This window comes from Oncorhynchus mykiss, chromosome 11 (genome assembly GCF_013265735.2).
Source record: "Oncorhynchus mykiss isolate Arlee chromosome 11, USDA_OmykA_1.1, whole genome shotgun sequence".
NCBI lineage: Eukaryota > Metazoa > Chordata > Actinopteri > Salmoniformes > Salmonidae > Oncorhynchus > Oncorhynchus mykiss.
In genome coordinates this window covers 85,045,109-85,061,844 of record NC_048575.1, presented here as the reverse complement: position 1 = coordinate 85,061,844, position 16,736 = coordinate 85,045,109, and the positions used below count along the sequence as shown (strand labels likewise).

At 45.7% G+C, this 16,736-nt stretch overlaps 1 protein-coding gene across 1 annotated transcript in view; it reads left to right on the top strand.

Moving 5' to 3' along the window:
* Nucleotides 1-15,731, top strand: part of LOC118937429 (doublesex- and mab-3-related transcription factor 3-like) — a 76,259-nt gene extending 60,528 nt beyond the window's left edge. The window contains exon 2 of the mRNA XM_036936595.1: nt 13,544-15,731. Coding sequence (XP_036792490.1) covers nt 13,544-14,622 — 1,079 coding nt within the window. The 3' untranslated portion in view covers nt 14,623-15,731. The remainder of the gene's footprint in view (nt 1-13,543) is intronic.
* The last annotated feature ends 1,005 nt before the right edge of the window (nt 15,732-16,736 follow it).

Genomic DNA, 16,736 nt, shown 5'->3' with positions numbered 1-16,736 from the left:
GACTGAGAATGTGTTTCTGTCTCTGTAGTCCTGACTGAGGATGTGTTTCTGTCAATTTAGTCATGACTGAGAATGTGTTTCTGTCTCTGTAGTCCTGACTGAGGATGTGTTTCTGTCAATGTAGTCATGACTGAGGTTGTGTTTCTGTCTCTGTAGTCCTGACTGAGGATGTCTTTCTGTGTCTGTAGTCCTGACTGAGGATGTGTTTCTGTGTTCTCTGTAGTCCTGACTGAGGATATGTTTCTGTCTCTGTGGTCCTGACTGAGGATGTGTTTCTGTGTTCTCTGTAGTCCTGACCGAGGATGTGTTTCTGTCTCTGTGGTTCTGATTGAGGATGTGTTCTCTGTAGTCCTGACTGAGGATGTGTTTATGTCTCTGTGGTTCTGATTGAGGATGTGTTCTCTGTAGTCCTGACTGAGGATGTGTTTCTGTGTTCTCTGTAGTCCTGATTGAGGATGTGTTTCTGTCTTTGTAGTCCTGACTTGAGGATGTGTTTCTGTCTCTGTAGTTCTGACTGAGGATGTGTTTCTGTCAATGTAGTCATGACTGAGGATGTGTTTCTGTCTCTGTAGTCCTGACTGAGGATGTGTTTCTGTCTCTGTAGTCCTGACTGAGGATGTGTTTCTGTGTTCTCTGTAGTCCTGATTGAGGATGTGTTTCTGTCTCTGTAGTCCTGACTGAGGTTGTGTTTCTGTCTCTGTAGTCCTGACTGAGGATGTCTTTCTGTGTCTGTAGTCCTGACTGAGGATGTGTTTCTGTGTTCTCTGTAGTCCTGACTGAGGATGTGTTTCTGTCTTTGTGGTCCTGACTGAGGATGTGTTTCTGTGTTCTCTGTAGTCCTGACTGAGGATGTGTTTTTGTCTCTGTGGTTCTGATTGAGGATGTGTTCTCTGTAGTCCTGACTGAGAATGTGTTTATGTCTCTGTGGTTCTGATTGAGGATGTGTTCTCTGTTGTCCTGACTGAGGATGTGTTTCTGTGTTCTCTGTAGTCCTGACTGAGGATGTGTTTCTGTCTCTGTAGTCCTGACTGAGGATGTGTTTCTGTCAATGTAGTCATGACTGAGAATGTGTTTCTGTCTCTGTAGTCCTGACTGAGGATGTGTTTCTGTCAATTTATTCATGACTGAGAATACGTTTCTGTCTCTGTAGTCCTGACTGAGGATGTGGTTCTGTCTCTGTAGTCCTGACTGAGGATGTGTTTCTGTCTCTGTAGTCCTGATTGAGGATGTGTTTATGTCTCTGTAGTCCTGACTGAGGATGTGTTTCTGTGTTCTCTGTAGTCCTGACTGAGGATGTGTTTCTGTCAATGTAGTCATGACTGAGAATGTGTTTCTGTCTCTGTAGTCCTGACTGAGGATGTGTTTCTGTCAATTTAGTCATGACTGAGGATGTGTTTCCGTCTCTGTAGTCATGACTGAGGATGTGTTTCTGTCTCTGTAGTCCTGATTGAGGATGTGTTCTCTGTAGTCCTGACTGAGGATGTGTTTCTGTCTCTGTAGTCCTGACTGAGGATGTGTTTCTGTCTCTGTAGTCCTGACTGAGGATGTGTTTCTGTCTCTGTAGTCCTGACTGAGGATGTGTTTCTGTCTCTGTAGTCCTGACTGAGGATGTGTTTCTGTGTTCTCTGTAGTCCTGATTGAGGATGTGTTTCTGTGTTCTCTGTAGTCCTGACTGAGGATGTGTTTCTGTGTTCTCTGTAGTCATGACTGAGGATGTGTTTCTGTGTTCTCTGTAGTCATGACTGAGGATGTGTTTCTGTGTTCTCTGTAGTCCTGACTGAGGATGTGTTTCTGTGTTCTCTGTAGTCCTGACTGAGGATGTGTTTCTGTGTTCTCTGTAGTCCTGACTGGGAATGTGTTTCTGTGTTCTCTGTAGTCCTGACTGAGGATGTGTTTCTGTCTCTGTAGTCCTGACTGAGGATGTGTTTCTGTCTCTGTAGTCCTGATTGATTTTGTGTTTCTGTCTCTGTAGTCCTGACTGAGGTTGTGTTTCTGTCTCTGTAGTCCTAACTGAGGATGTCTTTCTGTGTCTCTAGTCCTGACTGAGGATGTGTTTCTGTGTTCTCTGTAGTCCTGACTGAGGATTTACTTCTGTCTCTGTAGTCCTGCCTGAGCATGTGTTTCTGTCTCTTCTAGTCCTGACTGAGGATGTCTTTCTGTGTCTGTAGTCCTGACTGAGGATGTGTTTCTGTGTTCTCTGTAGTCCTGACTGAGGATGTCTTTCTGTGTCTGTAGTCCTGACTGAGGATGTGTTTCTGTGTTCTCTGTAGTCCTGACTGAGGATGTGTTTCTGTCTCTGTGGTCCTGACTGAGGATGTGTTTTTGTGTTCTCTGTAGTCCTGACTGAGGATGTGTTTCTGTCTCTGTGGTTCTGATTGAGGATGTGTTCTCTGTATTCCTGACTGAGGATGTGTTTCTGTCTCTTTGGTTCTGATTGAGGATGTGTTCTCTGTAGTCCTGACTTATGATGTGTTTCTGTGTTCTCTGTAGTCCTGACTGAGGATGTGTTTCTGTCTCTGTAGTCCTGACTGAGGATGTGTTTCTGTCAATGTAGTCATGACTGAGAATGTGTTTCTGTCTCTGTAGTCCTGACTGAGGATGTGTTTCTGTCTCTGAAGTCCTGACTGAGGATGTGTTTCTGTCTCTGTAGTCCTGACTGAGGATGTGTTTCTGTGTTCTCTGTAGTCCTGACTGAGGATGTGTTTCTGTGTTCTCTGTGGTCCTGACTGAGGATGTGTTTCTGTCTCTGTAGTCTTTTACTGAGGATGTGTTTCTGTGTTCTCTGTAGTCCTGACTGAGGATGTGTTTCTGTCTCTGTAGTCCTGACTGTGGATGTGTTTCTGTCTCTGTAGTCCTGAATGAGGATGTGTTTCTGTGTTCTCTGAAGTCCTGACTGAGGATGTGTTTCTGTCTCTGTTGTCCTGACTGAGGATGTGTTTCTGTCTCTGTAGTCCTGACTGAGGTTGTGTTTCTGTGTTCTCTGTAGTCCTGACTAAGCATGTGCTTCTGTCTCTGTAGTCCTGACTGAGGATGTGTTTCTGTCTCTGTAGTCCTGATTGAGGATGTGTTTATGTCTCTGTAGTCCTGACTGAGGATGTGTTTCTGTGTTCTCTGTAGTCCTGACTGAGGATGTGTTTCTGTCAATGTAGTCATGACTGAGAATGTGTTTCTGTCTCTGTAGTCCTGACTGAGGATGTGTTTCTGTCAATTTAGTCATGACTGAGGATGTGTTTCCGTCTCTGTAGTCATGACTGAGGATGTGTTTCTGTCTCTGTAGTCCTGATTGAGGATGTGTTCTCTGTAGTCCTGACTGAGGATGTGTTTCTGTCTCTGTAGTCCTGACTGAGGATGTGTTTCTGTCTCTGTAGTCCTGACTGAGGATGTGTTTCTGTCTCTGTAGTCCTGACTGAGGATGTGTTTCTGTCTCTGTAGTCCTGACTGAGGATGTGTTTCTGTGTTCTCTGTAGTCCTGATTGAGGATGTGTTTCTGTGTTCTCTGTAGTCCTGACTGAGGATGTGTTTCTGTGTTCTCTGTAGTCATGACTGAGGATGTGTTTCTTTGTTCTCTGTAGTCATGACTGAGGATGTGTTTCTGTGTTCTCTGTAGTCCTGACTGAGGATGTGTTTCTGTGTTCTCTGTAGTCCTGACTGAGGATGTGTTTCTGTGTTCTCTGTAGTCCTGACTGGGGATGTGTTTCTGTGTTCTCTGTAGTCCTGACTGAGGATGTGTTTCTGTCTCTGTAGTCCTGACTGAGGATGTGTTTCTGTCTCTGTAGTCCTGATTGATTTTGTGTTTCTGTCTCTGTAGTCCTGACTGAGGTTGTGTTTCTGTCTCTGTAGTCCTAACTGAGGATGTCTTTCTGTGTCTCTAGTCCTGACTGAGGATGTGTTTCTGTGTTCTCTGTAGTCCTGACTGAGGATTTACTTCTGTCTCTGTAGTCCTGCCTGAGCATGTGTTTCTGTCTCTTCTAGTCCTGACTGAGGATGTCTTTCTGTGTCTGTAGTCCTGACTGAGGATGTGTTTCTGTGTTCTCTGTAGTCCTGACTGAGGATGTCTTTCTGTGTCTGTAGTCCTGACTGAGGATGTGTTTCTGTGTTCTCTGTAGTCCTGACTGAGGATGTGTTTCTGTCTCTGTGGTCCTGACTGAGGATGTGTTTTTGTGTTCTCTGTAGTCCTGACTGAGGATGTGTTTCTGTCTCTGTGGTTCTGATTGAGGATGTGTTCTCTGTATTCCTGACTGAGGATGTGTTTCTGTCTCTTTGGTTCTGATTGAGGATGTGTTCTCTGTAGTCCTGACTTATGATGTGTTTCTGTGTTCTCTGTAGTCCTGACTGAGGATGTGTTTCTGTCTCTGTAGTCCTGACTGAGGATGTGTTTCTGTCAATGTAGTCATGACTGAGAATGTGTTTCTGTCTCTGTAGTCCTGACTGAGGATGTGTTTCTGTCTCTGAAGTCCTGACTGAGGATGTGTTTCTGTCTCTGTAGTCCTGACTGAGGATGTGTTTCTGTGTTCTCTGTAGTCCTGACTGAGGATGTGTTTCTGTGTTCTCTGTGGTCCTGACTGAGGATGTGTTTCTGTGTTCTCTGTAGTCCTGACTGAGGATGTGTTTCTGTGTTCTCTGTGGTCCTGACTGAGGATGTGTTTCTGTCTCTGTAGTCTTTTACTGAGGATGTGTTTCTGTGTTCTCTGTAGTCCTGACTGAGGATGTGTTTCTGTCTCTGTAGTCCTGACTGTGGATGTGTTTCTGTCTCTGTAGTCCTGAATGAGGATGTGTTTCTGTGTTCTCTGAAGTCCTGACTGAGGATGTGTTTCTGTCTCTGTTGTCCTGACTGAGGATGTGTTTCTGTCTCTGTAGTCCTGACTGAGGATGTGTTTCTGTGTTCTCTGTAGTCCTGACTAAGCATGTGCTTCTGTCTCTGTAGTCCTGACTGAGGATGTGTTTCTGTGTTCTCTGTAGTCCTGACTAAGCATGTGCTTCTGTCTCTGTAGTCCTGACTGAGGATGTGTTTCTGTCTCTGTTGTCCTGACTGAGGATGTGTTTCTGTCTCTGTAGTCCTGACTGAGGATGTGTTTTTGTGTTCTCTGTAGTCCTGACTGAGGATGTGTGTCTGTCTCTGTAGTCCCGATTGAGGATGTGTTCTCTGTAGTCCTGACTGAGGATGTGTTTCTGTCACTGTAGTCCTGACTGAGGATGTGTTTCTGTCTCTGTAGTCCTGACTGAGGTTGTGTTTCTGTCTCTGTAGTCCTGACTGAGGATGTCTTTCTGTGTCTGTAGTCCTGACTGAGGATGTGTTTCTGTGTTCTCTGTAGTCCTTACTGAGGATGTGTTTCTGTCTCTGTGGTCCTGACTGAGGATCTGTTTCTGTGTTCTCTGTAGTCCTGACTGAGGATGTGTTTCTGTCTCTGTGGTTCTGATTGAGGATGTGTTCTCTGTAGTCCTGACTGAGAATGTGTTTATGTCTCTGTGGTTCTGATTGAGGATGTGTTCTCTGTAGTCCTGACTGAGGATGTGTTTCTGTGTTCTCTGCAGTCCTGACTGAGGATGTGTTTCTGTCTCTGTAGTCCTGACTGAGGATGTGTTTCTGTCAATGTAGTGTTGCGTTCCCCAGTTTATGTGTTGTAGTTTGTGTACTTGCATGTGTTTATTTCAGGAAATGGCTTCCTGAAATCCTCAAGCAGCTGATTGGTCGACTCCAGGGCTAATTGGAGAGCTGACCCCGCCCCCTCGTCAAGACACAGCTGTCTCCAGTTACATTCATTCTGAAGCTATATAAAAGCCAGTGTTCTGTTCAGCTGAGAGATTTTGGAGGTAGGGATTGCTGAGAGATTTTGCTAGAGAGATTTTGGAGGTAGGGATTGCTGAGAGAGATTTTGCTAGAGAGATTTTGCTGAGGTCATTGCTGAGCGATTGTTTGTGATAGAGATTTTTGCTGGAGGTTGATTTTGCTGGGAGTTCATTGCTGAGAGTTGATATGTTCTGAGTTTGTTGCTCAGGTAGAGCTTAGTTGATGTACTTTGTTTCTTAGTTTGTTTTAAAATTGTGTAATTTTGTTTCATTTGTTCCCAGGGGGGGAAGGGGAAGGCACCTTGGGAGTGCTTAGGCAAGAGGCCCGCGGGCATACATATACCCGTAGTATATTCATTGTCTAGGCACACTAGGTAAGACCTGGGCGGACCACTCCCTGTATTTTGGTTAGGGCACCAGGTGGTGCTAAAATAGGTAAGTAGTGGGTAGGCAGGTAAGATAGGAGAGGGAGGGGCTTTGAGATTTACTTTCTTTGCTTTGGTTCCGTCCAGCCCCTTTTCCCCATATTACCGTGTAAAGGAATAAAGTCCTTGTAAACGGTACCACATTCTGCCTGTTGTCATCCTTACTCGCACCTACAGTCCATACCTCTTTCGCATCACAGAGAGTTTAGTTGTAGCAGGGTGTTGCGTTCCCTCTTCATAGAGGTGTGAAGCGCCCTCTATTGATTGTTTGGGTAGGTTTCGTAAAGTAGACCTTATAGCTGTAGCTGACCATTATGGATTTGTTTTCCCTGAGAAAGCCCTAAAGGCTGAGCTTTTGGTGCTAGTCAGGGAGGGTTTAGTGAGAGAACGGATTCTCTCATTGCAAGGAGAGGAGACGGGTAGACCTTCTGATACCAAGTCGGAGGACAAGGCGGAGGAAGGGGTTCCTCGTACCCCTTTTACATTGCCCCGATTCGATCCTTTATCTTCTGCTTCGGGTCGTTCAGATGGAACTGCTAGGCTGAAGGTGAGGCTGGCTCGGTTAGAAATGGAGCAAAAAGATAAAGAGAGACAGATGAATTTTGAACTTGAAATTAGGAAAATAGAAGCTGACAAGGTGAGGATCCGACAACTGGAGCTAGACGCTCGCTCCAGTGCGACTCCACAAGCTGCTCATCAAACCCACTTCGACGTGAGTAAAAACATAGCTTTAGTCCCTCCATTCCGAGAGTCGGAAGTGGATTCTTATTTCTCTGCGTTTGAGCGTGTAGCCGCTGCGCTGCATTGGCCACTCGAGGTTTGGCCGCTCCTGTTACAATGTAAATTGTCTGGGAAAGCCCAGGAAGTAATAGCTGCTCTCTCCCTGGAAGACAGTTTACACTACAATACAGTTAAAACTACCGTGTTGCGGGCTTATGAGTTGGTGCCTGAAGCTTATAGACAGCGCTTCAGGAACCACAAGAAACTCTCTCACCGTACATTTGTTGAATTTGCTAGGGACAAAGAGTCTCTGTTTAGTCGCTGGTGTTCAGCCAGCAAAGCTAACACATTTGCTGATATTAAGGAGTTGATGCTGTTGGAGGACTTTAAAGGCAACCTCCCAGATAGGATTGTAGTTCATTTAAATGAACAGAAAGTGGCGACATTGGCCCAAGCAGCAGTGTTGGCAGATGAGTACGCTTTGACACACAAGACTGTCTTTGGTGCACCACGTTTTGAAGGCCGGACGATTACGTCATCAGTTCCTCGTTCAGGTCGCTTTTCCTCTGACAACCCTAAGCCTTTTCATGAAATCCGTGAATGTTTTTACTGTCACCAAAAGGGTCACGTGATTGCGGACTGCCCAGTTTTGAAAAATAAACCGAAACAGTCCCAGTCACCGTCCCCAAAAATGAAAAGTTTGGGTTTTGTCAAGTCTTTGGCTCGTCCATTGGATCGAGTTGTTGATTCAGCATTTGAGAAACCGGATCCTGTCTATGCTCCATTTATCTCTGCCGGTTATGTTTCCTTAACAGGAGAACAAGCTGATCAAAGGCCTATCCAAATCCTACGAGACACTGGGGCGGCGCAGTCAGTAATCATTACTGATGCTTTACCCTGGTCTCCTGAAACGTATTGTGGCTCGCATGTCATATTACAGGGGATAGAGACAAACCGTGCCTGTACCATTACACTGGGTCCACTTAGTGTCAGACTTGGTATCAGGACATTTCCGTGTTGGTGTTGTATCTACACTCCCAGTAAAAGGAGTCACATTGCTACTAGGGAATGATATTGCTGGTGGTAATGTCATTCCTGTGTTAGAAGTAGTAGACAATCCAGAAATCAGAACTACAGATGAGAAATTGGTTCAAGCATTTCCACATGTTTTTCCTGCTTGTGTGTTAACGAGGGCACAATCTCGCAAGCTAGGAGATGTGGTGGATTTGGCTAGTTCTATTTTTGAGAATGTTGAGGTAGAAGACAATGCACCGAGTATGCCTTCTGCAATGCCGACAGTTTTTACCCCCGTAAAAACTAAGGCAGGGGAAAACGAAATTGTGCCCCAATTACATGACATTCTTTTGTCTGTCACCCCTGAGAAGGTGATTGAATGTCAAAAAGAAGACATCAGTCTTCGCAAGTGTTTTGCTTCGGTAATTTCCATTGAGGAAGCTAAAACTAGAGAGACCGCCTACTTTATGGAAGCAGGAGTTTTGATGCGTAAATGGGCATCTCATGACACCATTAATGACTGGAGTGAAGTGTGTCAAGTGGTTGTTCCTACACCGTTCCGACAGCAGGTGCTGTCACTCGCCCATGAACAAGGGTTGGTCTGGACACTTGGGGATCAAAAAGACTTATAACCGGGTCCTTCATCATTTCTTCTGGCCAGGTTGGAAGTCTGACGTGGTCCAATTTTGTAAAACATGTCACATATGTCAACTCACTGGGAAAGTGAATCAAACAGTTCCACGAGCGCCACTCTGCCCGATTCCTGTGGTGGGGGAACCGTTTGAAAGAGTGATAATTGATTGTGTAGGTCCATTGCCGAAAACCAGGTCAGGTAACCAGTTCCTACTAACAATAATGTGCAGTGCTACTCAATACCCAGAGGCTATTCCTCTCCGTACTATAACGGCTAAGACTGTGGTGAAGGCACTAGTGAAGTTCTTCTCTACGTTTGGACTCCCTAAAGTAATCCAAACTGATCAGGGATCCAACTTAATGTCTAAACTGTTTTCAAATGTGTTAAAGACATTGTGTATTTCCCATCAGGTCTCTAGTCCGTATCATCCAGAGAGCCAAGGGGCTCTAGAACGCTGGCATCAGACACTGAAGGCAATGCTACGCAAGTATTGTATGGATACCAGTACTGATTGGGATGAGGGGGTGCCCTTTGTCCTATTTGCTATAAGGGAAACGATACAAGAGTCCTTAGGGTTCAGCCCTGCTGACCTTGTGTTTGGACACACCCCACGGGGTCCGCTTAAAGTTTTGAAGGAGCATATCTTATCTCCTACACCCAGTAGCGCCCCTAAAAATGTGTTGGAATATGTCAGTAAGATGCGGGAGAGACTGCACACCGCATGTGCGTTAGCCCAAAAGTCTCTCTCCTCGTCTCAAAAACGCATGAAGTTGCATTATGACAAAAAGGCTGTTGGCCGTTCATTTGCACCAGGGGATCAAGTTTTAGTTTTGTTGCCAATCCCTGGCTCATCTCTGTCAGCACGTTTTTCTGGACCATATCTGGTGGAAAAGAAACTCAATGACACCAATTATGTGATAAAGACACCAGATCGAAGGCTTTCTTCCCGTGTGTGTCATGTTAACATGCTGAAAACGTATTATGGGCGCGATTCTCCCGACAGCTCCTCAAGTAAGCCGGTCCAGCCCGCCGTCTCCAGTGTGGCTGCGGTGGTGCTGAAGCCTGGCTGGGACCTAGATGAGGATAAGGAGGACGGGTTGGAGTTACGCCATACGTTACAGCAAGGTGAACGCCTATGTAATTCAGAGATGCTGAAGAAGTTACCCTCTCAAATGGAACATTTGGATAATGATCAAACTAAGGATCTTATCCTATTGAAAAACAGTTTTCTCAGTGTGTTTCAGGACATTCCAAGTCGCACATCCATCTTGGAACATGACGTGGATGTGGGGAACGCTGTTCCTATACGTCAGCATCCGTACCGGGTTAATGCTAAGAAAAGGGAGGTAATGAAAAGTGAGGTAGCTTATTTATTACAGAATGACATGGCAAAACCCAGTAACAGCTCCTGGAGTTCCCCATGTATTCTTGTTCCTAAGCCTGACGGTACATCCCGCTTATGTACGGACTATCGTCGCGTAAATGCAGTTACAAAGTCTGATTCTTTTCCTCTACCTCGCTTAGATGACTGTATTGATAGAATTGGCTCTGCTGCTTACGTTAGTAAGTTAGATTTGTTAAAAGGTTATTGGCAGGTGCCTCTGACCTCTCGAGCTTCTGACATATCGGCTTTTGTTACGCCAGATAACTTCGTACAATACACTGTGATGCCCTTTGGCATGTGTAATGCACCTGCTACTTTTCAGCGGCTAGTTAACATTGTGTTTGCAGATGTGCCAAATTGTACTGCTTACCTTGACGATGTGGTGATTCATTCGTCTACTTGGTCTGATCATCTCTCCACTTTGAAAAGTGTGTTTCAGCGGTTGGAGAATGCTTCTTTAACCCTCAATCTGGCCAAGTGTGAGTTTGGGAAGGCTACAGTGACTTACTTAGGTAAACAAGTGGGACGAGGTCAAGTGCGCCCAGTAACTGGCAAAGTGGAAGCAATTGTTGCTTTTCCTGCTCCCACTACTCGCCGCCAGTTGCGCAGATTCCTGGGGATGGTAGGGTACTATCGTACCTTCTGTAAGAATTTCTCAACGGTAGTAGCTCCCCTTTCATCTCTGCTTAGTCCCAAGGTACCATTCAAGTGGTCCAAGGACTGTAACTACGCTTTTGAGTCCGCTAAAGCGCTACTTTGTAGTGCCCCAGTGCTTGCCGCCCCCAACTTTGACAAACCTTTTAAGTTGGAGGTAGATGCTAGTATAGTGGGGGTGGGTGCGGTTCTCTTACAGGAAGATGAAGACGGTGTGGATCGGCCCGTCAGTTTCTTCTCCCGTAAGTTCAACTCGTGTCAGGCAAGATACTCTACAATTGAACAAGAGACGCTGGCTTTATTGCTTGCCTTACAGTTCTTTGAGGTATATGTGGGCTCCAGTGCCTTGCCTGTTATGGTCTTCACGGACCATAATCCATTGGTGTTCTTGAAGCAAATGTACAACCAGAACCGTCGCCTTATGCGGTGGGCTCTGATTGTATAAGGATATAATGTACAGATCGCTTATGTGAAGGGCTCGGCGAATGTGGTTGCTGACGCTCTATCACGGGTTTACTAACTGGGGAAGCGATGGCTTTTGTTATTGCAAAACTAGGTTTGCAATTTTTGTGGTGGGCGTGTTACGTTCCCCAGTTTGTGTTGTAGTTTGTGTACTTGCATGTGTTTATTTCAGGAAATGGCTTCCTGAAAACCTCAAGCAGCTGATTGGTTGACTCCAGGGCTAATTGGAGAGCTGACCCCGCCCCCTCGTCAAGACACAGCTGTCTCCAGTTACATTCATTCTGAAGCTATATAAAAGCCAGTGTTCTGTTCAGCTGAGAGATTTTGGAGGTAGGGATTGCTGAGAGATTTTGCTAGAGAGATTTTGGAGGTAGGGATTGCTGAGAGAGATTTTGCTAGAGAGATTTTGCTGAGGTCATTGCTGAGCGATTGTTTGTGATAGAGATTTTTGCTGGAGGTTGATTTTGCTGGGAGTTCATTGCTGAGAGTTGATATGTTCTGAGTTTGTTGCTCAGGTAGAGCTTAGTTGATGTACTTTGTTTCTTAGTTTGTTTTAAAATTGTGTAATTTTGTTTCATTTGTTCCCAGGGGGGGAAGGGGAAGGCACCTTGGGAGTGCTTAGGCAAGAGGCCCGCGGGCATACATATACCCGTAGTATATTCATTGTCTAGGCACACTAGGTAAGACCTGGGCGGACCACTCCCTGTATTTTGGTTAGGGCACCAGGTGGTGCTAAAATAGGTAAGTAGTGGGTAGGCAGGTAAGATAGGAGAGGGAGGGGCTTTGAGATTTACTTTCTTTGCTTTGGTTCCGTCCAGCCCCTTTTCCCCATATTACCGTGTAAAGGAATAAAGTCCTTGTAAATGGTACCACATTCTGCCTGTTGTCATCCTTACTCGCACCTACAGTCCATACCTCTTTCGCATCACAGAGTTTAGTTGTAGCAGGGTGTTGCGTTCCCTCTTCATAGAGGCGTGCGTAACAGTAGTCAAGACTGAGAATGTGTTTCTGTCTCTGTAGTCCTGACTGAGGATGTGTTTCTGTCAATTTAGTCATGACTGAGAATGCGTTTCTGTCTCTGTAGTCCTGACTGAGGATGTGTTTCTGTCAATGTAGTCATGACTGAGGATGTGTTTCTGTCTCTGTAGTCCTGACAGGATGTGTTTCTGTCTCTGTAGTCCTGATTGAGGATGTGTTCTCTGTAGTCATGACTGAGGATGTGTTTATGTCTCTGTAGTCCTGACTGAGGATGTGTTTCTGTGTTCTCTGTAGTCCTGACTGAGGATGTGTTTCTGTGTTCTCTGTAGTCATGACTGAGAATGTGTTTCTGTGTTCTCTGTAGACCTGACTGAGGATGTGTTTCTGTCTCTGTGTTCCTGACTGAGGATGTGTTTCTGTGTTCTCTGTAGTCCTGACTGAGGATGTGTTTCTGTCTCTGTAGTCCTGACTGAGGATGTGTTTCTGTGTTGTCTGTAGTCCTGACTGAGGATGTGTTTCTGTCTCTGTAGTCCTGACTGAGGATGTGTTTCTGTCTCTGTAGTCCTGACTGAGGATGTGTTCCTGTTCTCTGTGGTCCTGACTGAGGATGTGTTTCTGTGCTCTCTGTGGTCCTGACTGAGGATGTGTTTCTGTGTTCTCTGTAGTCCTGACTGAAGATGTGTTTCTGTGTTCTCTGTAGTCCTGACTGAAGATGTGTTTCTGTGTTTTCTGTAGTCCTGACTGAGGATGTGTTTCTGTGTTCTCTGTAGTCCTGACTGAGGATGTGTTTCTGTGTTCTCTGTAGTCCTGACTGAGGATGTGTTTCTGTCTCTGTAGTCATTTTAATGAGGATGTGTTTGTGTTCTCTGTAGTTCTGACTGAGGATGTGTTTCTGTGTTCTCTGTAGTCCTGACTGAGGATGTGTTTCTGTCTCTGTAGTCCTGACTGAGGATGTGTTTCTGTCTCTGTAGTCCTGACTGAGGATGTGTTTCTGTCTTTGTAATCCTGACTGAGGATGTGTTTCTGTGTTCTCTGTAGTCCTGATTGAGGATGTGTTTCTGTCTCTGTATTCCTGACTGAGGATGTGTTTCTGTGTTCTCTGTAGTCCTGACTGAGGATGTGTTTCTGTTCTCTGTAGTCCTGACTGAGGATGTGTTTCTGTGTTCTCTGTGGTCCTGACTGAGGATGTGTTTCTGTGCTCTCTGTGGTCCTGACTGAGGATGTGTTTCTGTGTTCTCTGTAGTCCTGACTGAAGATGTGTTTCTGTGTTCTCTGTAGTCCTGACTGAGGATGTGTTTCTGTGTTCTCTGTTTTCCTGACTGAGGATGTGTTTCTTTGTTCTCTGTAGTCCTGACTGAGGATGTGTTTCTGTCTCTGTAGTCCTGACTGAGGATGTGTTTCTGTGTTCTCTGTAGTCTTGAATGAGGATGTGTTTTTGTGTTCTCTGTAGTCCTGACTGAGGATGTGTTTCTGTGTTCTCTGTAGACCTGAGTGAGGATACGTCGGGGGACCACTCCGGTGGGGAGAATGGTGGTGGTAGCGGCAGTGAGAAGGACCAGGACCCTAGCAGCTCCCCCGAGGGCTCCAAGCCTTCCTGCTTCACCCCTGAGCCCCCGGGCACCCCAAACCAGGCCGAAGAGTGTCGCTACAGCTTCCCCCATCCCCTTCCCAGCCTCCCTCTCCCCCTAGCCTTCCCCAAGACCTGCAGCACCTCTCCAGAGCCCAAGGTAGACAGCCCCACTAAGGGTTACCCCGGTGTTGGGGCAGGGGGGCTGCCAGTGGACCACAGCCTGGTGATTGAGGGCCTGTCTGGGTCTGTCTCCCTTCCTTTCAACCTGCGAGCCAACCGGCCACCCCTGGAGGTGCTGAAGAAGATCTTCCCATCCCACAAGCCCCCGGTGCTGGAGCTGATCCTGCAGGGGTGTGGAGGGGACCTGGTGGGGGCCATTGAGGTGCTTCTGTCCAGCCAGGCCCAGGAGGCCAGGGGGGGTCACCCCCACCCCGACACCCTGGTCCTTCCCTCCAATGGCCACCTCCTCGATCACCCCCTGGGGTCCTACCACCCTCTGGCCTCCGCCGCTAAGTGGTCTGTGGGCTCTGCTTTCAGGGTGCCTGAGTCTCTGCGCTTCTCGTCTGACTCGTCGTCCGGCCCCCTGGCCCTACACCCCGGGTCTTTCCCCCATCCCCCCCGCTACCCCTTGATGCTGAGGAACTCTCTGACACGTGGCGGCCAGGTCGGACCCTTCTGCAACGACGTGACGCTGTGGAACACCATGACACTGCAGCAGCAGTACCAACTCAGGTCAGCTCAGTACGTCTCTCCTTTCTCCTCCACTGGCGTCTTCCAACGCTCTCCGCTCCTCTCCTCTTCCTCCTCCTCCTCTCCGCTCCTCTCCTCCTCCCGCCCCCAGGAAGAGCACCGTCTCTCCCAGCTGGAGGAGGGCTGCCACCCTGCCCCCATCCCCCCCACCCCCGGGGCCAAACAGACCCTCTACACCCATGAGGAGGAGTACGAGGACCGCTCCGACTCCTCCGACTCACGAATTCTCAACTCCTCCACCTGAACCTCCTGAACCACCCAAACCTATGGGTTATATCTCTATACCTGCACCAATGAAACAATGAACCTGTGGGTTATATCTCTATACCTGAACCAATGAAACAATGAACCTGTGGGTTATATCTCTATACCTGAACCAATGAACCTGTGGGTTATATCTCTATACCTGAACCAATGAAACAATGAACCTGTGGGTTATATCTCTATACCTGAACCAATGAACCAGTGGGTTATACCTCTATACCTGAACCAATGAAACAATGAACCTGTGGGTTATATCACTATACCTGAACCAATGAAACAATGAACCTGTGGGTTGTATCTCTATACCTGAACCAATGAAACAATGAACCTGTGGGTTATATCTCTATACCTGAAACAATGAACCATGCCGCACTGGTTACTTAAGCACCAAAAATGTATTGTGAACGAATCTTTAATGTGAATAATGCAAGAGTGGGTATCAAGACAGGTTGTTGTCTTGAACTGAACTTTGTTACCCAGCCATCGGCCCCCCTACAGGTAATGTAGCTGAATGTTAGGTCGTAACATTATCTCTCTGCAGGTAATGTAGCTGAATGTTAGGTCGTAACATCTCTCTGCAGGTAATGTAGCTGAATGTTAGGTCGTAACATTATCTCTCTACAGGTAATGTAGCTGAATGTTAGGTCATAACATTATCTCTCTGCAGGTAATGTAGCTGAATGTTAGGTCATAACATGATCTCTCTACAGGTAATGTAGCTGAATGTTAGGTCGTAACATTATCTCTCTGCAGGTAATGTAGCTGAATACTAGATCGTAACATTATCACATGGATATGACCAAAAATAATGAATTTAAAATAATGGGATAGATCACATAGATCACGTGTTTGTGAACGTTCATCTCTTTCCAGACAGTATGCATGTGAATAATATGTCCTTGTTAAGATCTGATGCATGTCAAGATTATTAATAAACATAGGTGATAATAGCAAAATATTGTGTCCTCGTTATTTCCAAAATGATAATATACATGGGTGCAAATTGGTTGCTATACTAAATGAATGGTATACTATAATGTAGTTTAATGTAGAATAACCCACAAGAGTAGGGATCATCAACTAAATTCAGCTGTGGGACGATTTGTACTGGAGCGAATGGTCGGGGGCCGGAACATAATGACAAATCATTTGCAAATTGAGAATCCCAAACAGATATGTTAGACTAAAACATAATTATTTCAAACCTTGCTTACATTTGTATACAATCACGTGTCTCTGTACTATGGGCGGGAATACACTTCGGAACAGATTTCTTAAATTAAAATCTCTTTGAGATGATTTGCTGTTGTTTTTACAGTCTTTTATGTCCTACATTGAAAATTCCACTTTTTTAAGGAACGTATCTGTCGGCCCTGCATGGAAATGTACAGTTGAAGTCGAAAGTTTACATACACTTAGGTTGAAGTCATGAAATCTCATTTTTCATCCACTCCACAAATTTCTTGTGAAACAAGCTATAGTTTTGGCAAGTTGGTTAGGACATCTACTTTGTGCATGACACAGGTAGTTTTTCAAAATGTTGTTTACAGAAGTGTACATCCACTAAGTTGACTGTGCCTTTAAACAGCTTGGAAAATTCCAGAAAAGTATGTCATGGCTTTAGAAGCTTCTGATAGGCTAATTGTCATAATTTGAGTCAATTGGAGGTGTACCTGTAGATGTATTTCAAGGCCTACCTTCAAACTCAGTGCCTCTTTGCTTTGCATAATGGGAAAATCAAAAGAAATCAGCCAAGACCTCAGAAAAAAATTGTAGACCTCCACAAGTCTGGTTCATCCTTGGGAGCAATTTCCAAATGCCTAAAGGTACCACATTCATCTGTACAAACAATAGTACGCAAGTATAAACACCATGGGACCACACAGCTGTCATACCGCTCAGGAAGGAGATGCGTTCTGTCTCCTAGAGATGAATGTACTTTGATGCGAAAAGTGCAAATCAATCCCAGACCAACAGCAAAGGACCTTGCGAAGATGCTGGAGGAAACAGGTACAAAATTATCTATATCTACAGTAAAATTAGTCCGGTTTGCAACCGTAGTCAGGAGGAATATGCCAAAATTCACCCAAATTA